We start from the raw sequence: 19,428 nt of genomic DNA on the forward strand, positions 1-19,428 counted from the left end.
GAAATGAGCAGAAAGCCGCACTGACTGCCACGGGCACACAATGAGCGGCGAGCGCCATTCTTGGAGTTTGAGCCTAGTCTTGCCATGCCCTGCCCTACTCTCTCCATCTCGCTCTTCCTCACTCTCTCTCACTCCTCTCTGTGCGTACGTATACATAGTAGGGGGGCTCATAAAGAGCAGAGTAGAGTGTGTAGTAGGAATAAGTGATAGCAACAGTAGTATTTTCTATAGTTGTTGTTGTTGTTGCTGCTGTTCTATTGCGGCGGCTGCTGCTTTCGGCACCAGGCAGAGGAGAGAGATGACGTGAGCAATGTAAGGCGTTTGATGGTCAAACGAAACAACAGTAAAAAAAACACGCACAATGAAAGAAGAGCACAACTAAAACGTACAGCAAAAGAAACACCGTTTTTTCATACAATCTATCCACACACACGCACACATTTTAACTGTTCTTTGCGAAATTTACAACAATTTGTTGTGCCGGCTTTCAATGCATTTGATTTCGCTTTTTCTGTGCTACAAATACACATGCTACATACCCAGCGTAAAGACTCCTTACCCAGTGTTAAGGCCGCCACGCTCCGCGTGCATAAAATTTGTTGAAATTTAATTTCAATTTTGCATCGAGTCTGCTGCTCTTCTGTCGTCGTCGTCCTCCTCCATGCGTGGTGCCAAGCACATTGCACACACACACACTCACACACACGCGAAACCGTTACTCTGCCACTACTACTACACTTCAGCTTTGCACGCCTTGCGCTACTACGCTACTTTGTTGCGTTCTTGTTGTTGTTCGAAGTGTAGTTTTTGCCGTCTTTTTACACTCGCTTCAAAATACACACACCAACTCCCCCATCCACATTTCTGGCACTGAACAATTATTTGGATTATTAAATTTGCCGAGCTGACAATGAACGATGGAAGAAGGGGAAGAAGTTTTAGTAATCTGCCGCCGCGTTTGGCAAAAAGCTTCCTTGTCGGCTGTTCCGTTTTCTCCGCTCCGAACTAAACCTTTCAAAATACACTATACTACACACACCAACTCCACCATCCACAGTCACTTATGTTAAATAAATGTCATTCGAACGTTAGTACATATCAACAATGTATTTCAATTTTATATTATTGAATTAATATATATATATATATTATTATTTTATTGAGTTAATAAATATGTTATAATATTTATTTTGGTGACTGAATTGTTATAACTTGAACCTTATTTTATATTTCAAAATATTTATTTTATATTACCATAAGTTCCAACTGGAAGTTCGCACAAACCGAATTTGTAGGCAGTTGTAGGGGGTTCTTCCCAATTGGTATTGCTCATTTTTGTTCAGAACCTAACGGAGCAATGAGCAATGAGCAGTGTGACCTCGGACTTGTCGATAAGATATACCGTCTGACAGTCTGAAATATACCGAAATATACCTTTTGATTGTTTAAAATATACCGTAAATATGTCGAAGTAAATCGTTTTCCACGATTTTGATTTTCTATTTTTTTTTACTAGCCAGCTTTGACTCTCGGACCTGAAGCTATGATTTAATATAATTAATGAATACATTTTTCACAAGATTGTCTGGTATTCAGCACTCCCACTTATTGTAAAGTTTACAAAATACAGTTCAACCCAAAGTGGTGAAAAACAAAAAGCATAAAACGTAAGTGGGACTGGAATGTTACGTATTTTGACCACTTGTTGATTGTCAAGTTGCATTTGAATACCCTATTTAGAGCATTTAATTTTAAATATTTGTTATCCAAGCTTTTTTTCACTAAAAAAAAAAAATGTATCTTAAAATGATATATCTGACATATATTATATATCTGACTACATAATGACAAAATACATAATACTCAACATTTTATTGAGATAGCCTTACAACAGATACTGACTAAGGCGTGCATTGACTGAGTCCGTTATCCATTTCCCCAAGGGTAGCATAATGTTGCCGATTCCGTGAGACACAAAATTGTATCCCCAACGGTAAAAAACTGTTCTTGATTTTTCGTACTGTCTGGTGCGACTGGCAACAGCTGTTTCGTACAGCGCTGCCAGATCAATCAGTTTTGTTGCTGGCATTTCGCAAATAACAAAAATTTACAATATAAAATTGGCGGAAAAACTTCCCATTTTAAGTGAACAGAATGCCTGGGGAGAATGAAGCCAGCACCGCCGACACGTCCAACGACCACATTGACCTGTCCATCTACCGCAGGCTGGTCAAGCAGTTCATTGAGATGGTAAATGCACGTAGCACAGACGCCGGCAAAGAAAAGTGTTAATTCTGACCATTTTATATTGTAGCGTCGCTATGGAACCGCCTTGTTTTGGGCCGAAAAAGTTGCCGTGCTGAGCGGCCAGGAGCCCCGCGATGTGTACTACCAGGCGCAGTGCATGTATCTGCTGGGAGAGTTCCATCGCGCGGCCCACACCATCCGCCACCACAAACTGGAAAAGAACAGCCTGCCGTGCTTCAACCTGCTGCTGGAGAGCCTGTACGCGGCCAAGGAATACAACGAGGCGGATGCCATGATCCAAGCTGTGGAGGTGGAGATGATGACCACCTCGGTGATTAATCAGCCCGTGGATCCCGGCAGCGGCTGCTACCTCGAGAGCAACAGCGTCTTTGGCGGCGAGGAGAACAGCCGCAACGAGCTGTTGGCCTCCATCTTCCTGGTGAAGGGCAAAGTGTACGAGGCGCTAGACAACAGGGGCACAGCCATGGACTTCTATGTGCAGGCGCTGCACAAATCTATATACTGCTTTGAGGCACTGGAAGCTCTCGTGCAGCATGAAATGCTGATGGCCTGGGAGGGTGAGTAGTAGCAGGAGTACGTCTGCACGCAGTACCTCTGTATTTGGTTCCTTCTTCCCTCCAGAGTTCGAACTGATGCACCACCTGCCGCTGGCTCAACAATCCAGTGAAGCGGATGCCAAATTAATCCTGAAATTGTACGAATCGCGCCTGAAAAAGTACTACGAGCTGATATCTGCACGAAATGGCGAGGAGATATCGCCCATTGTCAATCCGGATGTGCTCAAGTTTATCAAGGAGTTCACGGCACGCGTGCAGCAGACCTGCTCCTCAGAGTCGCAGATGCCGAAGGTGAGCGCCTTGAAGGTGCCCCTGACACCGAGCCAGTTCGTGTCGCCAGCACAAAAGTGAGTCTCAGGCAGATGCCCAGCTGTACCCAGAGATTTATAAAATTAATTGTCCCATTGTTAGAGTTCTGGAAGACTTGAAGGCTCCTTCGTTCTCGCTGCAGACGAGCCTCTCGCGCGCTTCTTCCCTTATTGATGCCACACATCGCTCCATCTTCGATGCCTCCAGTCGCCGACGCTCGCGGGACCACGAGACAGACACTTTGGTTCCTCTGGGCGAGTGCCTCACGCGCGTGCAGCGCAGCACTGACCTGATGGCCGCCGAGGCGGAAAAGTGCTTCTACGACTGTGACTACAAGCAATGCGTGAAGATTCTGAATGAGTGAGTGCGAGGGCTGAATATCATCATTCATTGACACACTAATCCAATTCCGATAATGTATCTCGTGTAGCCTCCTGAAGATCGATCCCTTCCACAACAATGCGTTGACCATACAGATCGCCTGCCTGGTGGAGAATGGAGACTTTAATCGCCTGTTCTATGTGGCACACAAGCTGGTGGATCGCTATCCGGACAAGGCCATCTCCTGGTACGCCGTGGGCTGCTATTACGATATGATAGGCAAGAGCGATCCAGCGCGTCGCTATTTGTCGAAGGCCACCGCTCTGGATCGGCTGTATGGGCCAGCGTGGCTGGCCTACGGCCACTCCTTTGCCAACGAGAACGAGCACGAGCAGGCGATGGCCGCCTACTTCAAAGCTACCCAACTGATGCGCGGCTGCCACCTGCCGCTTCTCTACATCGGCGTGGAGTGTGGCCTCACCAAGAACTTGGAGCTGGCCGAAAAGTTCTTTATGCAGGCCATGAACATTGCCCCACTGGATGTGTATGTGCTGCACGAGCTGGGTCTGATCAAATACGAATACGAGTACGGGGGGGCAGCCACCATCTTCCAGTGCACCGTGGACATTGTGAAGCAGCGAGCGAAGGCCAACAACGAGGAGATATCCGCCCGCTGGGAGCCGCTCTTCATCAATTTGGGGCACTCTTTGCGCAAGATTCACAAGTACGAGGATGCCCTCTACAACTTCCAATACGTAAGTGCCTCCTCAAGGGATTTATTCCAGCTCTAATCTGTGTAATCTGTGATCTTTTCTAGGCCCTCCTGCTGAAGCCGCAGAGTGCCACCACGTACACTTCCATTGGCTTCATCCATGCCCTTTTGGGCGATCTGGACTCGGCCATTGAGTCCTTCCACAAGAGTCTGTCCCTCAACCGCGACTGCATTGTCACCTCCACCATTCTGAAGTCCTGCATTGAGGATCTGATGGATGATACCACCACAATCGACGAGATTTGCAGCGCCGCCCTGCGCGATGTCGCCAAGAAGATTACGGCCAACAGCCGGCGGGTCCTCAATTCGGATAAATTCAACGGCATGAAGCTGAAGTTCGACGAGGATGAGGAGTATGCCAACTCCAATTCCGACTCGAACATGGTGGTGGAAATGAGTTTCGATACCTAAGTACCCACCTCAATGTCAGCCCATCCCCTCGATCGTTGCTGCTGCGTTTGTGCGTGTGTGTGCTCCATGCACTTGAACTTAATTTCGTGGCTACGGCACACACAGATGTTCGTTCTAATGAGGCAGTGGCTGTGGCAGCAGCAGAGGCTTGGGATTTCTCCAGTCAGTGATGTTTTTCCCCCGCGTGTTCCATTTGAAGTCGCCGACGCCGCCGTCATGCGTTGTGCCAACATTTGTGAATACCATTTAGTCGTTTAGTATTTAAGAGTGCGAATAAGTCTCATTTCAGAATATAGTCCCATAAGTGCCCATTAAGGGGGGTCTCGCGTCTCCAAGTTCTACATTGTAACTACATTTTGTAAACAAGAAATCTTAGTTTTGTGTTAGAACATCTTTGGTAATTTAAGAAGTGAATAAGTTGAACTTATTGATGGTTTTCCGATACACTTGACTATTGAAAAAGCAAAAGCACTTCCCATCTTAATGATTTCACAATTAGTTTTTGATTTTTAAGCAACTTTTTCAAACGATTTTTTAATTAAGAAGTAAAATAACTCCTACATTAAGTGTGTGTGAATCAAAAAATGATAACCTATTTTAATTGAAGGCTTTTCCCTTTACAAATTTAAAGAACTAACATCTGGTGGGTTCAAAGAGGGAACTGAATTTTCATCTTGCAGCTTTTTCACTTATCGCTTTGTGATTCCATTGGTAAATCCCAAACCTGAACCCCCCACTATTGTCTTGCTTCTTCCCTTATCGTTCATAGACCAGAACTCTCTTCCAATGCCATTCGTGTGGCAGTCGAGCGCGTGTTGGAACCTCCTTGAGAATGAATTATTTAAGAGTTCACTATTATAATGTTCCACTCTAAATCACAGGCAAAATATTCCAAAACGGAAGAATATCATCCATAAAGCCAAGAGGTCGCTGGTGCCGTAAGATAATGCTCTTATCGGTTATCGTTTGGGGGCGGCAGAAAATCACGAATTAAGTGTCGTTAAACTTAACTTTTGGATATGCAAACAAACTACTGATACACTTTATGGCAATAGCTGGAGGAGAACACAACTGAGCGGAGCAACCACAGGCCAAATATTTGCAGAGCCATATAGCCAGCCATAAAGCGTGTGACAAAACCAGAGGCGATGACAATTGCTGCGACTGGGAGTGGGAGTACGGCTGCGAGGAGTACGAGACCCGTGAAGGTCTGTGGGGAAAACATGTTTATGCATATGAAAGCCGCCGGCTGCCGACGCGTCCGATAAAGAGTTGGGGGGCCCGTGAGATTATGCTGGCCATCGGGGGATATATAAGCCCGATCCCCAGCAGTACTCAACCACAGTCCAACGACGCCTTCCAATCGGCAAACACAAGCAACCAAAACCAAAACCCAATCCGAAACCGAAACCGAAACCATGAATAAAGTGTTTCTCCTGCTAGCTTTGGGTCTGGCCATCTGCCAGGCGGTGCCTCTGGCAGTGTCGTACGACGATGAGGATGACACGGAGGTGGTGGAGCTGCCGGGAAATGGAATTGAAGAGGAGCCAGCACCCGTCCTGGGCAAGGACATCATTGATTTGACGCAACTGGGCGCATCGCTGTACGGAGCGCCAGACCAGGAGCTGACGGCCGTTCTTGTGGGCAACTTCAGTGCTGACTCCGATGAGGTGAATCCCGAGGAGCTGGGCAGCTACCTGGAGGGCGACATGCTAGTGCCCCAGTCCGATCTGATCATGAAGAACGGCCTGCCCACCCAGTCCTCCCGCTGGCCTCAGGGCGTGGTGCCCTACGAGATCCGCGGCAACTTCAATGCCCGCGACAGGGCCACCATCGAGAACGCCATCGCGGAGTACCACCGCCGCACCTGCATCCGCTTCGTGCAGCGCAGCTCCCAGCGCGACTACATCTCCATTGTGAGCGGCAGCTCCGGCTGCTGGTCCTCCGTGGGACGCGTCGGCGGCAAGCAGGAGGTGAATCTCCAGAGCCCCGGCTGCCTCAGCCGCCCCGGCACGGCCATGCACGAGCTGATGCACGCCCTGGGCTTCCTGCACGAACAGAACCGCATGGAACGCGATGGCTACGTGGCCATCCAGTACGGCAATGTGCAGTCGTCGGCGATGAACAACTTCGAGAAGGCCGCCCGCACCGAGGCCTTTGGCGTGCCCTACGACTATGGCAGTGTGATGCACTACTCGAAGAACGCCTTCTCCATCAACGGACAGCCCACCATTGTGCCGATGGTAAGAGGTTCCTTCCTTTATATGCCTGAAATCCTTCATTTCCTTCTGCCCACAGCAATCCAAGGGCGCTGACCAAATGGGCCAGCGCAATGGCTTCTCCGACCTGGACATACAGAAGCTCAACCGCATGTACGACTGTGGATCGGTGGGAGCCTCGCCCATCACTGCTCCTGCACCTGCACCTGCACCCGCTGCTGGCAGCGGTAATCCCATTGTAGACAGCTTCCTCGGTGGCCTCATCAGCGGCTTGGGTCTCGGAGAGGAGGAGGACCAGAAGCAGAAGCAGGAGTAGGACAAATGATCCAAGATCCAATTAACCAACAGAATCTACTAGCTCTAACGAATCATCAACGCACGAAACTATTTAATGCATTCCCCACAACCACAAGCACAACCACAACCACAAGCATCTATGAATCTATCAAACTTTAGCTGATATTTAGTCTTAAAATAATTGAATAAAATGTTGACAAGAATGATGAGAATGATGTATGAGTCCACCCACTCCTCTATGTACGGTCAAAAACTAAGTAAAACAAATTATAAATCCTGGCTGGAAGCTGTATTATAATTAAAACCAAACAGATGCGAAAAGGGCTTGGGGACACTACATATTCCTCTTGGCGGCCAGCAGGCGGGAACGTGGCAGACGGCACTGGCTGATGCTGTGCAGGCGGTACTGCATCTCCGGCTGGGTGACCTTCTCGTAGAGCTTCTTCCTGGCCTCAGAGACGGTATGGATGAGGACGCCATCGCCGCCATCGTCCATGTTGAAGGCCTCGCCCTCGGCGCACTCGGGGCACTGCTGGGTGAGCACAATATCGTTGAGATCGGTGGGCAGCTCGCAGATCTTTTCGATCTGCTTGACCACATAGTCCATGCGGCCCTCTTCCTGGCGCTCCATCACGTAGACGCTGGCGGTGATCTCCTGGACGCGCACCTCGAGCAGCTTGCAGAAGCGACTGAAGTTCACCAGATTGACGTGGGTGTGGTCGCCCAGGAGCAGGGCCAGTGGAGAGGCATCCATGGAGCACATCTCGCAGATAGTCTCGAGGCCCTGCAGCAGGTTCTCGAGGCGTGCGTCGTTGCTCTCGCGGGCCTTTTGCAGCTGCATGTTGGAGTTCTGCTTGCGGGCGACCTGCCCCTCGAGGCTGGCGATCTGCTCGACCTGCTCCTGCAGGGTGTTGGAGTTGTCCCGCTTGAGGGCGATGATGTCCTCGAAGAGGCGGTTCACCGAGTTGTTCAGCAGCGTGATGTGGTAGGACATCTCGTTGGCGTAGTTGAAGAAGGAGTAGTAGAGACTCTCCTGCTGCTGGAACTTCTCGATCACCTCCTCCACGTTGTTGGAGTCCGTGTAGTCGAGGATCTTCTGCAGCACCGAGTTGTACAGGTTGATCTTCTTGTTGTGCAGCCGCCGGAACTCGTCCCGCCGCCGGTACTCCTTCGGCTGCAGGTCCGCCAGCTCGCGGGGCTTGGCCTTGCACTCGAGGAAGGCGGTGTTGTCCCCATCGGCGGCCACCCGCCGCATGATGCCCTGCATCTCGACGCGTCGCACCTCCCGCTCCTTGGCCTCCCGCTTGGCGATGTTGTCGATCTTCTCGTAGACATCGATGCACCCATCGAAGGTGTTCAGCGCGTACTCGATGAGATCTATCAGATACTTCTTGTCGCTGTTCAGCTTCTGCACCATCTTCGTGTAGGAATCGTTGAAGAAGGTGCGGTGGTTGAGGATGCGGATGAGCTGCTCTCGCAGCTCCGCATTGGCCGCCGTGAAGCCGCACTCCTGGCGCACTCCCACCTCCAGTGAGTTCTCCAGAATCGTCATCTTCTTGCGCACACGCCCCACATGGGCCTGGTGCTGCTGATCGGGAACCGTGAGGCGATTCAGGTTGTAGATCTCCTTGTTCACGCGACTGATCTCACGCTCCACGTTCGTGACGGAGGTCTTGAGGGTGCCTAGGTCCAGGGCCAGGTTCTCCTGGCAGTCCACATGGCAGCGTATCAGCTCCAAGTATCGCTGGTTGTTCTTCTGGTGCGTCGTACCGCTGGCCACCCATATCTGGGCTCTCAGATCGTTCTTCTCGTCCTCCAGCTGGTCGATGGCATTCTCATAGCTCGCCTCGATGATCGTGTCCTTGCGCGACTTCAACTTGCCCGAGAGGATCTTCTTGTACTCGCGCTGTCGCTTCCCCAGCTCCTTGTGCTTCAGCAGGTAGCCCTCCAGGAACTCCGTCTTGTTGAACGGTTGTATATCGTCCATTCTGTTAATTTCTCTAACTCAAAACCAAAACTAATAATTAAACTAACTCAGCTAAATCGTTCTCTACAGATGTGGAGTGTAAACAGGAATGGGAATAAAGTTTTGCCAGTTTTGTGGCCCCTGTGAATGCTAGGAATTTCCGAATAGTTTTGATCAAGCCCAAAATGTTAACTGCCTAAATAAGGTTGACCTTTAATGCCAGGAGTACTGTTCTTGAATGAAATACCGAGGCAGTAAATGGCAACGAAATGGGCAGTTCTGCTGTGACTGTGTCTTCTGAGTCATCGCAGGTTTAGTTCTACCTTCGTTTTCATTAATTTCTTAAGTTTAGGTATCAAGTTTTGAGGTACACAGTTAAGCCATTCTATTATATTGATATTTAATTAAATTGCCCGCCTCCTTGGGCGGGAACATTTTGTGCAAAGGAAAATTCAAAATTTTGGACAACATCGGGGATCGAATGGGGACTACTGTTGGGAAATGCCGGAGCTCTCGACGGCATTGAAGATCTTGAAGACGGCATAAATGTAGGCGGCCTTGCGCAGATCGTTGCACGTCTCGAATTTGTTGGCTGTGGCCTTGATGCCAGCGGCGGCTGACTCCATCACTGTCTGAAGCGCGGCATCCACGATCTCGGCCTCCTTGGTGCAGTCGCGAATGCGCATGAGGCGTTTGTTGGGCTCAATCTCGGGCTAGGGATTGGGAAAGTAAAATGTGTTACAGAGGACCATTTACCATTTGCTTTCGATTCACTTACAAATTCAGCATCGGGACAGCGATTGAGGGACTCATTGATGGAGTTGATCACCTCGTGGATCAACTGGGACGTGGTCTTGGAGTTCATCTTGCCGTAGGAGACGTGATTGATGTTCTTGAGATACTCAAAGTACGAGACGGTGACGCCGCCAGCATTGCAGTACAGATCGGGCACCAGGAGGACGCCCTTGTCGATGAGGATCTTCTCGCCGGCGGGAGTGGTGGGCCCATTGGCGCCCTCAAGGATCAGCTTGGCCTTAATCTTGCCGGCATTCTCGCTGGTAATGACCTTCTGGGTGGCGCAGGGCATCAGGATATCGCATTCGGCTTCCAACAGATCTCCCTTGGCCTCTTGGGCCTTGGAGTAGCCCTTGATGGACTTCTTTTCCTCCTTGTAGGCAATCAAATCCTGCAGAAAACACCCATAAAAAGCTATCTTTCGGCTGCCTGGCAATGGGCTTACATTGATGTCGATGCCATCCTTGTTGAAGAGCTGGCAATCGAGTTCCTTGACGCCAATAAGCTTGGCTCCCGCTTCGTGGACAAACTTGGCGGCAAAGGAGCCCACATTGCCGAATCCCTGGACAATGACCTTCTTGTCCTCCCAGCCCGTCTTCCACTTGAGCAAGTCCATCCAGTCCTTGTCCTGCAGGAACAGATCCCCAGCCTTCCACACGCCACGCCCGGTGGCCGAGTTGCGTCCATTGATGCCGCCAATGTGCACCGGTTTGCCCGTAACAATGGCCGCTGCATTGATGTCCTTGTAGCCAAAGGTCTTCGAGTACTGATCCACTATCCAGCTCATCTCCCGTCCACTGGTGTTCACATCTGGGGCCGGCACATCGATGCCCGGTCCGATCATGTTCCGCTTCAGCAGCTCCATCGTGTAGCGACGTGTGATGGTCTGCAGCTCCCCGACGGTGTACTTCTTTGGATCGATGCGAACGCCGCCCTTGGACCCGCCATAGGGCAGGCTGACACAGGCACACTTGAAGGTCATGATGGCAGCCAATGCCTTGACCTCATTCTCGTCCACATCCATGGCATAGCGGATGCCTAAGCAAAGCAACAAAACAGATGCAGCATCTTCTATGAGAGAAAGAGAGAGCTTCAGAACTCACCTCCTTTCAGGGGCAGACGATTGCGTATGTGATGGGCCCGATAACCGGTGATTATCTCGTAGGCGCCATCGCTCTTAATGATGGGAAAGCTCACCTCCACGGAGGTGGTAACGCTTCCAATCAGATTGAGAATCGCAGAGACGCGAGCCTGTCGCTCCTCGGGCTTCATGTGCGAGTACTTGCCCATTTCCTTCACCAGCTGCGACTCCATGGCCTGTGCCGCCTGGTGGTAGTAGTAGAGTACCATGGCCGAGAACTCGGGATCCTTGTCGCTGGCCACCTTCTTCAGATGCTCGGGCATCTTGTGCTCGTGTCTGCGGCTCTGTATCTGCGACTGCACCGGCGCATGGGCCTGGGCCTGTGCCTGTGCCTGTGCCTGGGATCGCTGCTTGAACAGCGCCAATGTTAGATTGCGTAGCATTTTGGTTGATTTTTTGTAACAAAATAGTTGTCGGCTTTTAATTATGTGACTTTTACGAAACTCCAAAGAAATGTGGAAATTTTGGATTATAAACTCTGTGCTGAAAAACGAGACTCAGACTGAGGGAATGTACTCTACGCTCTGGCAAATGGCTTTTCCATGGTTAACTATGTTGGAATGATTTTTGATGATTTTTCATTTTGCTTTTATTTAATGTGTGTGTGGGGGGTTTATCGTATTATCGTAGTTTATCGCGTAGTTCTTTAATATTACAATGTATATAAATACAATATTTTAGAATTGCTCTACACACACCTGCGCCGTACATGCTATACATAATCTGTGTACTATATATAAAGTATCTGTTTGTTTGTGTGTGTTTGCGCTTAATACGTGGCTAAGCATCTAAGAGCTAGGACTTAATGTAGGGCCTAACCTAGGGGGGATACTACGACGCTATACTGCTATATATGCAGAAGAGTTCTTTAGATAAATGGAGTTCAACTGCTTTTGTTTAAAACTTTTGGGATCGCACGGAAGCACGCACAAGATACAGGGAGGATACCGGGGAACTTAGGTAGTTATCATATAAATACTAGGGGGGGGCGGGCCTCCTACTCATACATCATCTTTCTTCTTACCATATTTACAACTTGAAGTCTGCACGATTCTGATTCTGATTCCGCAATGTTGCCTTGTGGGGGGGGTTTTGAAATGATTATTTTAAACAGAGAATATTTTGCGCTCTAATATCACTTTTTGGGGGACACATTGCTTTTGCTTTTGTTTTTGCATATTGTTTATGGCATTGCACACACACACATACACACGCACACAGAATTTCCTCGAAATTGGAGCTGGGGGAGTGGGTGGGGCAGGGGCAGGGGTACTGCGAATCTCCTTAAATCTTAGCCTTATGAAAGTACAAATATTTTAAATTAATTTCAAATTAATTCAAAAGTCTAATTTTTACACAATAATTACAATTAACAAGTTGATGGATTGATTGGGTTTCTGGAACACTTTAATCTCGTTGCAAGATCGCAGTTCTTGGGGGGGGGAGGTGGCTGCTGGCTGGTGGCTGGTGGGTTGTGTGGCTGGTACTGCTGCTTAAAAGCTAACATCACGCTGATTAAAACAATATATTTCTGATCCGTTTTGTGTTGAGTACAATCCGTGACTGCCGCTGCGAGGAGCAGCTCTGACTCTCAATCCTGCTGCTGCTGCAATTCTTCTTTCAAGCAGCTTCCGTGCTGCTCTCCTGCTAGTCCACATCCTTCTTCTCAATCTTCAGATCGTACTTGGCCACCAGCTCCTCAGGTGTGTGGCTATAAAAACACATTCATTAGCTACTGTTTCGCAGAGGAGTTCCCAATGAGTGTGTGGAGACTTACCCAACTAGATTCTGGAGATCACAGACAAAGCGGTAGACGTAGCGCTTGCCAGCCGTCTTGTGGATTATGTTCTTGTCGTAGTAGTACCTCAGGCCGCGACTCAGCTTCTCGTAGTTCATCTTGGGCTTGTTCTTGCGTATACCCCAGCGACGTGCCACCTAAACAGAGAGACAATTGGAGATTAGTGGCTGCCATCCATGGATATCCTTCAGATGACTTACCTCATCCGGATCTGTCAGCTTAAACTCCCAGCCATCGCCCGTCCAGGAGATGAAGCTCTGGCACGTCTTGTCCAGCAGCAGTTCGAGCAGAAACTGCCACAGCTGGATGGGCCCTGAGCCCGTGAAGCACGGCACTCCGCCCTGCGTCGTGTAGCCTCCGAGCAGTGACTTGTCCAGCCCCAGGGTGCTCATGTATGCCGCCGGATGGGGATGCGTGTGTGCCCCCCACTGGTCCATGGCCGTCGGCTGGCCGCCCATCGACTGGAAGGACTGGGCATCGTAGGGCGTGAACTCTGGCGGATAGTCATGGAAGCGTCCCCGTCCGTACGAGTTGTAAAAGTCCGGGCTGCCATCCATGCCGTAGCCATTGCTGTTGCCGGTGCTGTTGTTGCCACTGCCATTGGCTCCGCTCGAGGCCTGGCTCTGGTGCTCCTGCGCCGAGATGCTGCTGTGGTAATCGCTGTCATCACCTGCCGCCCCAGTGGATGCTGTGCCTCCCCCACTGCTGCTGGCACTGCCGCCTGCGCTGTAGGCAGCGGCCAGATGCGGCGACAGGCCATAGCTGCTGAGATCTGTGGGATCGTTCTGACTGCCATTGGGTCCTCCTGCCGCATAGGATCCGCCACTGCCGCCGTTTCCGTTTTGAGTTCCGGGCTCCTCCTTCATCTGATGCTGGTAGATCGCAGCCATGGCGGCCAATTGGTAATTGATGTTGTTGTTGTTGTTGTTGTTATTGTTGTTGCTTGGATTCGTATTGTTGTTGTTGTTGCTGGTGTTGTTTGTGTCGCTGGAGCTTTGCTGTTGCACAGCAGGCGGCAGCATGGAATTGTTGCTGCTGTTGCCACTGCCACTGTTGTTGTTGGTGGTGTTCGTGTTGCCATTCTGCTGCTGTTGTTGCTGCTGTTGCTGTTGCTGTTGCTGCGGGGGCGGGCTATTGTTGGGGCGTTCATGAGTGTTGCTGCTGTAGCCTAAAAGGACACAAGATAAAAATGGTATTAGTTAGGGAATTACGTAGATGGCAGTAGATGGCAACCATCAGTAGATTGCCTCTAAATCATCTGTAACAAGATGCCCATGTACCACTCGTACCACTCCTAAATGGGGCGTCTTTGTGTGTTGGGAAGGGGAAGGGGAAGCGTGTGAAAGAGTTCGAAAACCAATCAAAAATCACAGCGCACACTCATACCAGTGGCTGATTAAGACACAGATACGCATAGAGCGCTCACAGATACACATAGATACACATGGTCACCATGGGCACCATCATCATCCCCCCCCCTGGATCTAATGGTCTGTAAGAGTGTGTGTTTTTGTGTGTCTTTGAGTGTGTGTGCAATGCCACATTAATTGCGAGTACAACGGAAATTTCACACATTTCGAGAGACCCGAGACGAGAGCACGCTGCTCGTAAGTATCTGTGAAATACGAAAACCTGTTGGCATACAGCCCAACACACACACACACACACGCACACACAGATACACAAATACATGCGCAGCGCACGCTCACCCGATTTCTACCTCTCTCTCTCTCACACTCACACTCACACTCACACTCTCTGTCGTTGCAAAGAAGCAATGAAAAAGCTTTGAAAGCGTTGTTTCCCATTCGCTCGACGACGCTACTGCGCAGATACAAAGATACACGAGGCAGCCAGCCCCCCCTGGTTGGCTGGTGGTCAAAGAGTCGTGTGGCAGCAGCAGCAGCAGCGCCTTTTTAGGTGCCGCCTCTTCTCGCACACACTGGCGATAGAGGGGCGAGAGAGAGAGAGAGAGGGAGAGAGTGAGGAGGCATCACATCATCAGAGATACACAGATACGACTCGTTCAATTTGTATTTGTATCCCGGCGTGGGCATCTAATGAATCTTCTAATGGTGCCTCTGTATTCGCAGCAATGTATCTAGAATCTGGATTGTACCTCTGCTGCATCTTTAATGTATCTTTATTGTTGCTTTTCCATCTTAGTTGTATCTCTTATGACTGTTTTTGTAGTTTTTGTTTCATACTAGTTTATAATTTGTATATTGTTTGCACCTTTATTGACTTTGTAGTTCATATTTCTCCTATATCTTTGCAGTATCTCTTCTAAATTTGATGCATTTTGTCTGTAATTACGCGGTGTCTCTGGTTAAAGTTTTATCTCTATTGTTGTATCAGTGTACAAGTGGTGGGTTTTTTCTTAAATTTGTTTGTTGAATCATTAAAAACATTTCTGTACAGTTTCGATGTGCAATAGAATTGCAAATTTTGATTGAATCAGTTGCACCTTTTCAGTATATTTGATACTGCCGAACCGCCTCTAATCTATCTTTGAAGCAAAATCTTTATCAAATTTCCTTTATCTGTGTTGTATCTTTTGATTTATATACCTTATATGCCTTTCAAGTATCTTGTTATCCACTCCAACGCTCCGCAAACAAGACAACTAATTGCCACAAAAAGTGCGTAGAAAAGCCCACGAGAAGTGTTGGCGGCCACTTATCACCAGGTCAATCTGTTCTGTGCTCTGTATTCTGCTCCCCCAACAAACAACAGAATATTCCCATGCAGCCACCCCTTGTGGCATGGCAACTTGTTGCGTGTCAAACACTTAAAAACGAATTACAAACGAATTTAATTATGCCACACCGCACATCGCATCGCATCGCCTGGCCTCGCCACGTATCTTTCAGATGCTTTTCACACCCCAACAAATTGTAATTAAAAAGTTTTCGAGGATTGTTCCGTTTTTGATGTTGGTAAATATTTGCTGACCTGTGCTGAAGAAGTTGACATCCGAATCCGTGTAATAGGCATTGCCTCCGACTCCCACTCCGACTCCCACTCCCACGCCCGCAGAGTCGCCACCAAAGGGCGACATATCGTTAAAGTATCCCAGACCCAAGGAGGCAGCCGTCGAGCTGCTCAGAGCCCCCACCAGATTGCTGGTGCTGTTGGTGCTGCTCCCGCTGCCGCTGCTGTTGGGCACAAATCCCTGCGACGAGGTGTTGCTGGAGGAGGAGGCACTCGAACTGGAGCCGGAGGAGGTTGTCGTCGTGCTGCCCGTGCTCCCGCCGGAGAGACGATGGTGCGGATGCAGTTGTGCCTGCTGCTGCTGCTGCTGCTGCTGCTGCTGCTGCTGGGTGGGTGATCCATAGTGCGGTGGCTGCTGCTGTGGCAGGTGCGACTGCTGCTGTGGTAAGTGTTGCTGCTGCTGCTGCTGCAGGCTCTGATGATGTTGCAAGTGCATCGATTGCTGGGTATGATGGTGCGCGTGATGATGATGATGATGATGATGATGCTGTCCCAAGTGGTAGCTGGGATAATTCTCATAGCTCTGCAGGACCATGTTGTTGTAATTGTTGTAGTGTTGCTGCTGCTGCTGCTGCTGTTGCTGGAGGAGATGATGCTGATGCTGATGCTGCTGCTGCTGCTGCTGCTGGTGAAGGAGATCCGACTCCTTGTCACTGTCCAAGGCGTTGGCGGCACTGCTGATTATGGTGGCATTCACTAAAAACGCAGAGGGCGGCATCTCTTTGCTGCTTCGTTCACAAATTGATCGGTTCTCGAAAACGGAAACTCCTCCTCGCTAATCAGAAAGCGAGGCGTCATTGACGATGGTCCAGATGAATAACCAGAGAATACCAGAATGTCTGTATATGTTTTGTGTGTGTGGAATCTGCGGGATCTCTTTCGGGTTTCTGTCAATCTCCTCTTAAATGCTGCTGGTGGTACTTGCACTCGTATTAAAATTGATTTCTTTCTTTCTTTCTCGTTTGGAATATTTTAATTTTTGCACTGTCACACATACAATTTTCGTTGGTTTTTGTGTGTGGTTTATGGTTCTGTTTTTATGCGGGCTCTAATCAATTGGAGTGCCTATGCCTATGCCTATGCCTCTCTGCCCCTCTGCTGTTGTGGCATTGATAAGTATTAACTATGCCGTGGGGGAATTTTAACAAGGCGGACTCTACTTGTGACTTATGTGGGCGTGACACTTGAAGAGATTTTAATCACAAAGATTGAGGATCGATTCTCATTGCCTCACTTCCTGTTTCACACTTGTGTGCCGAAATGCCATGGGAATTCTATCTCGCACTCTCCGCCGTTTCACCGTCGGCTATTTCGTATCATTCCAATTGTGGTTTGTTTTTTGCAATTTAATGGCAATTAATTGTAGGCTTCTTCTTCTTCTTCCACTACTGCCTGCTGCACTCTTTCCGTTTCACTCTGCCACTGGCACTGGCACCGTTGATAAATTAATGCGCATATCACACTTTATTTCACTTTACTCTTCTCTCACTCTCATGCACTATTTTTATATGTTTTGTATATTGTATTGTTTTCATTCCAGTTTGGGTTTTATCTTGAGTTTCAATTCTCAAGTTTTCTTTAAAAATCACTTATCGCGCGCGCGGAGCGTATGAGCAATTCCACAAAACTAAAGAATTCTGCGAGCGAGCGGGGCGAGCACCAAGATACATTCCGTCGTTGTCGGCGAACGGGAAAGAAGTGAAGTTGCTCCGAAGTTGCTGCCTTGTTTCGTTCGTGCATGCCGCCGCCGCGCGCTCGTGCATTCGCTCGGGTCTCTCCGTGTGCGTGTTCGTGTGCGTGTGTGTGTGCAGCTCGGTTCGGTACGGCTTCGGCTCGCTCTGCCTAAATGTGCCAATGGCAAATAATAATCATCATCGGCGGGAGGGAGGGGAGAATACTTTCACAGGGTGTTTCTCACACTCTCTCGTTGCCCCCCTCTCTCCCCTTTCGTAATCAGCGTGTGTGCTCTTTAGTGAGTGACTACTGCTGCGCATTTTAAATGATATTTTTGTTCGAGCAAGATTCAACTTGTTGATTTCTCCCCACTGAGAAGAGAACTGTAGTACAGTTCCCTCGAAATTAGCTTTTTCGATCATTTACATTAACATTAACATTAACAAACGCCAACACAGCGATCACAGCACACACAAAATGGCCATCAAAGGCTGTTTCTTCGGCCCACTGGTCTGGTCCGCCTCTGAGATATCCAATGATGATGATCGAGTGGGCAGCTCTGCTGATGGCCAACAGAAACTGTATCTCAGCGATGCAGAGAGTCCCAGAGTGCCGTAGTGGGATTGGCTACTGCCCCTCCTCTCTCACACGCGATGAGATCATGCCAAAAAAAAGCAATGAAAAAACTCCAACAAAAATTAAAAATTAGTTAACTATTTCAAACCCCCAGTCGTACGTGTCTTCAGGTCTTGAGATACATTTTGTGTGAGCTTGTATGGGTTTACATAATATTTCTAACCAAAAATAATATTAAAAAATGGTGGCCCGCTCTGGAAACGTGTTTTGGGGCATTTTTTCGACATTGGACATTGGAGCTGCTGCCAGCTGCCAACCAATGACAATTTCGATTCGGCCGAAACGAATGCGAAACGTGAAGTCCGAAATGGCACGTTCCCCACCCAAGCCCCAGAGCAGAGCTTAGCCATGGGATAGAGCACAGATAAGCGCAACCTCAAAGCTGCAAAAAGAATAGTTAGCGGCTCTTATCAGCAGGGGGCAATCAATCGCTTATTGATTCGATGGCTATCGTACCACTGTCTGGTTTCCAATTGCATTGGCAGCAGCAGAAGCAGCAGCAACTGCAACGAGGGCTCAAGTGCCTTGCCATTTTCCTGGAAAACTCTTGTGGACAGAGGGCTGCTGATAAAGCACAAAGCACAAAGCACAAAAAATAAGACCACAGAGTAACCAGGTCAAATTATGGCCTGACACTTTGAATACCCTACAGGGAACCACTACAATTTGTCCCACAAATCTCCCACGTAATCTTCCATCAGTCTAAAGGCGGTTCTTGACAAGTCTTTCTGTTTAAAATAATCTGCCAAGAATCAACACAATACCCTTTACAAAGTAATAACTTTTGCAAATTTAACGGCACACATAATAATAATAATAATCGCAAAAGGAAGTTCTCCCCGAAAACGAAACAGCTGTTGACCATTTTTGGGCTGTCGGATCCAAAAAAGGATCGCTGTAGTTGGGCTTCTTCTTGGACTGGACCTTGTTTTGGGACACTTACGAATTCTGTCAGCACACGCCACAAAAAAATAAAAATAATAATCGCATGATGTAAAATAAATTTGAAAAAATGTTTTTTCTTCTTTGATTTTTTGGCTGCGCTTAAAGTGGAAAGAGCGTGGAACAATAGAGAGAAGAAGTACAAGCGGAAATACAAAAAACAAAAAACGAAGAGCAGAGGCAATGACAGCAGCTGGGGAGCCACCAAAGAGCTGAAGCGAGATAGATGATGCGCCTCGCTTACGACCATTTCCGGTTGAAGCACGTGCGCATGCGCACATTCGTAGGGCAAAAGAATGGGATGGGATGGGAGCGGAACGGAGCGGAG

General features: G+C 48.7%; 6 protein-coding genes across 11 annotated transcripts in view; 2 read left to right on the forward strand and 4 right to left on the reverse strand.

Moving 5' to 3' along the window:
• LOC117583055 overlaps window positions 1–1,341 on the reverse strand; it is an 18,831-nt gene extending 17,490 nt beyond the window's left edge. Inside the window, exon 1 of one of the 2 annotated variants that reach the window (XM_034271221.1) lies at window positions 1,255–1,341. The gene's annotated coding sequence lies outside the window, so the exon portion shown is untranslated. Of the gene's footprint in view, window positions 1–539; window positions 963–1,254 lie in introns of those variants that run through there. The other variant, XM_034271220.1, reaches the window with a different exon arrangement.
• Window positions 1–11,520, reverse strand: part of LOC117583061 (glutamate dehydrogenase, mitochondrial) — a 26,914-nt gene extending 15,394 nt beyond the window's left edge. Inside the window, exons 1-4 of the mRNA XM_034271233.1 lie at window positions 11,019–11,520; window positions 10,361–10,953; window positions 9,899–10,306; window positions 9,590–9,833 (exon numbers count right to left, since the gene is read on the reverse strand). Coding sequence (XP_034127124.1) covers window positions 9,609–9,833; window positions 9,899–10,306; window positions 10,361–10,953; window positions 11,019–11,439 — 1,647 coding nt within the window. The 5' untranslated portion in view covers window positions 11,440–11,520 and the 3' untranslated portion in view covers window positions 9,590–9,608. The remainder of the gene's footprint in view (window positions 1–9,589; window positions 9,834–9,898; window positions 10,307–10,360; window positions 10,954–11,018) is intronic.
• The window catches only part of LOC117583057 (ETS-like protein pointed), a 77,037-nt gene that overhangs the window by 6,816 nt on the left and 50,793 nt on the right, over window positions 1–19,428 (reverse strand). For 2 of the 5 annotated variants that reach the window (XM_034271223.1, XM_034271225.1), the window contains 3 exons: window positions 13,055–14,022; window positions 12,834–12,991; window positions 12,120–12,767 (listed from right to left, as the gene is read on the reverse strand). In XM_034271223.1, coding sequence (XP_034127114.1) covers window positions 12,704–12,767; window positions 12,834–12,991; window positions 13,055–14,022 — 1,190 coding nt within the window. In that variant the 3' untranslated portion in view covers window positions 12,120–12,703. Of the gene's footprint in view, window positions 1–12,119; window positions 12,768–12,833; window positions 12,992–13,054; window positions 14,023–15,809; window positions 17,531–19,428 lie in introns of those variants that run through there. The other 3 variants (XM_034271226.1, XM_034271224.1, XM_034271228.1) reach the window with 3 other exon arrangements.
• On the forward strand, window positions 2,063–4,984 carry LOC117583058 (cell division cycle protein 16 homolog). The gene is made up of 6 exons (XM_034271229.1): window positions 2,063–2,250; window positions 2,315–2,825; window positions 2,890–3,172; window positions 3,237–3,494; window positions 3,565–4,210; window positions 4,273–4,984. The coding sequence occupies exons 1-6, from the start codon at window positions 2,155–2,157 to the stop codon at window positions 4,636–4,638; spliced, it is 2,160 nt and encodes a 719-aa protein (XP_034127120.1). The 5' UTR covers window positions 2,063–2,154; the 3' UTR covers window positions 4,639–4,984.
• Window positions 5,157–7,332, forward strand: LOC117583063 (high choriolytic enzyme 1). The gene is made up of 2 exons (XM_034271235.1): window positions 5,157–6,881; window positions 6,937–7,332. The coding sequence occupies exons 1-2, from the start codon at window positions 6,057–6,059 to the stop codon at window positions 7,171–7,173; spliced, it is 1,062 nt and encodes a 353-aa protein (XP_034127126.1). The 5' UTR covers window positions 5,157–6,056; the 3' UTR covers window positions 7,174–7,332.
• LOC117583060 lies at window positions 7,422–9,261 on the reverse strand. Its single transcript, XM_034271232.1, has one exon. It carries the CDS (start codon window positions 9,139–9,141, stop codon window positions 7,489–7,491), a length of 1,653 nt encoding a protein of 550 aa, XP_034127123.1. The 5' UTR covers window positions 9,142–9,261; the 3' UTR covers window positions 7,422–7,488.

This window comes from Drosophila guanche, unplaced genomic scaffold (genome assembly GCF_900245975.1).
Source record: "Drosophila guanche unplaced genomic scaffold, DGUA_6, whole genome shotgun sequence".
NCBI classification, from domain to species: Eukaryota; Metazoa; Arthropoda; class Insecta; order Diptera; family Drosophilidae; genus Drosophila; species Drosophila guanche.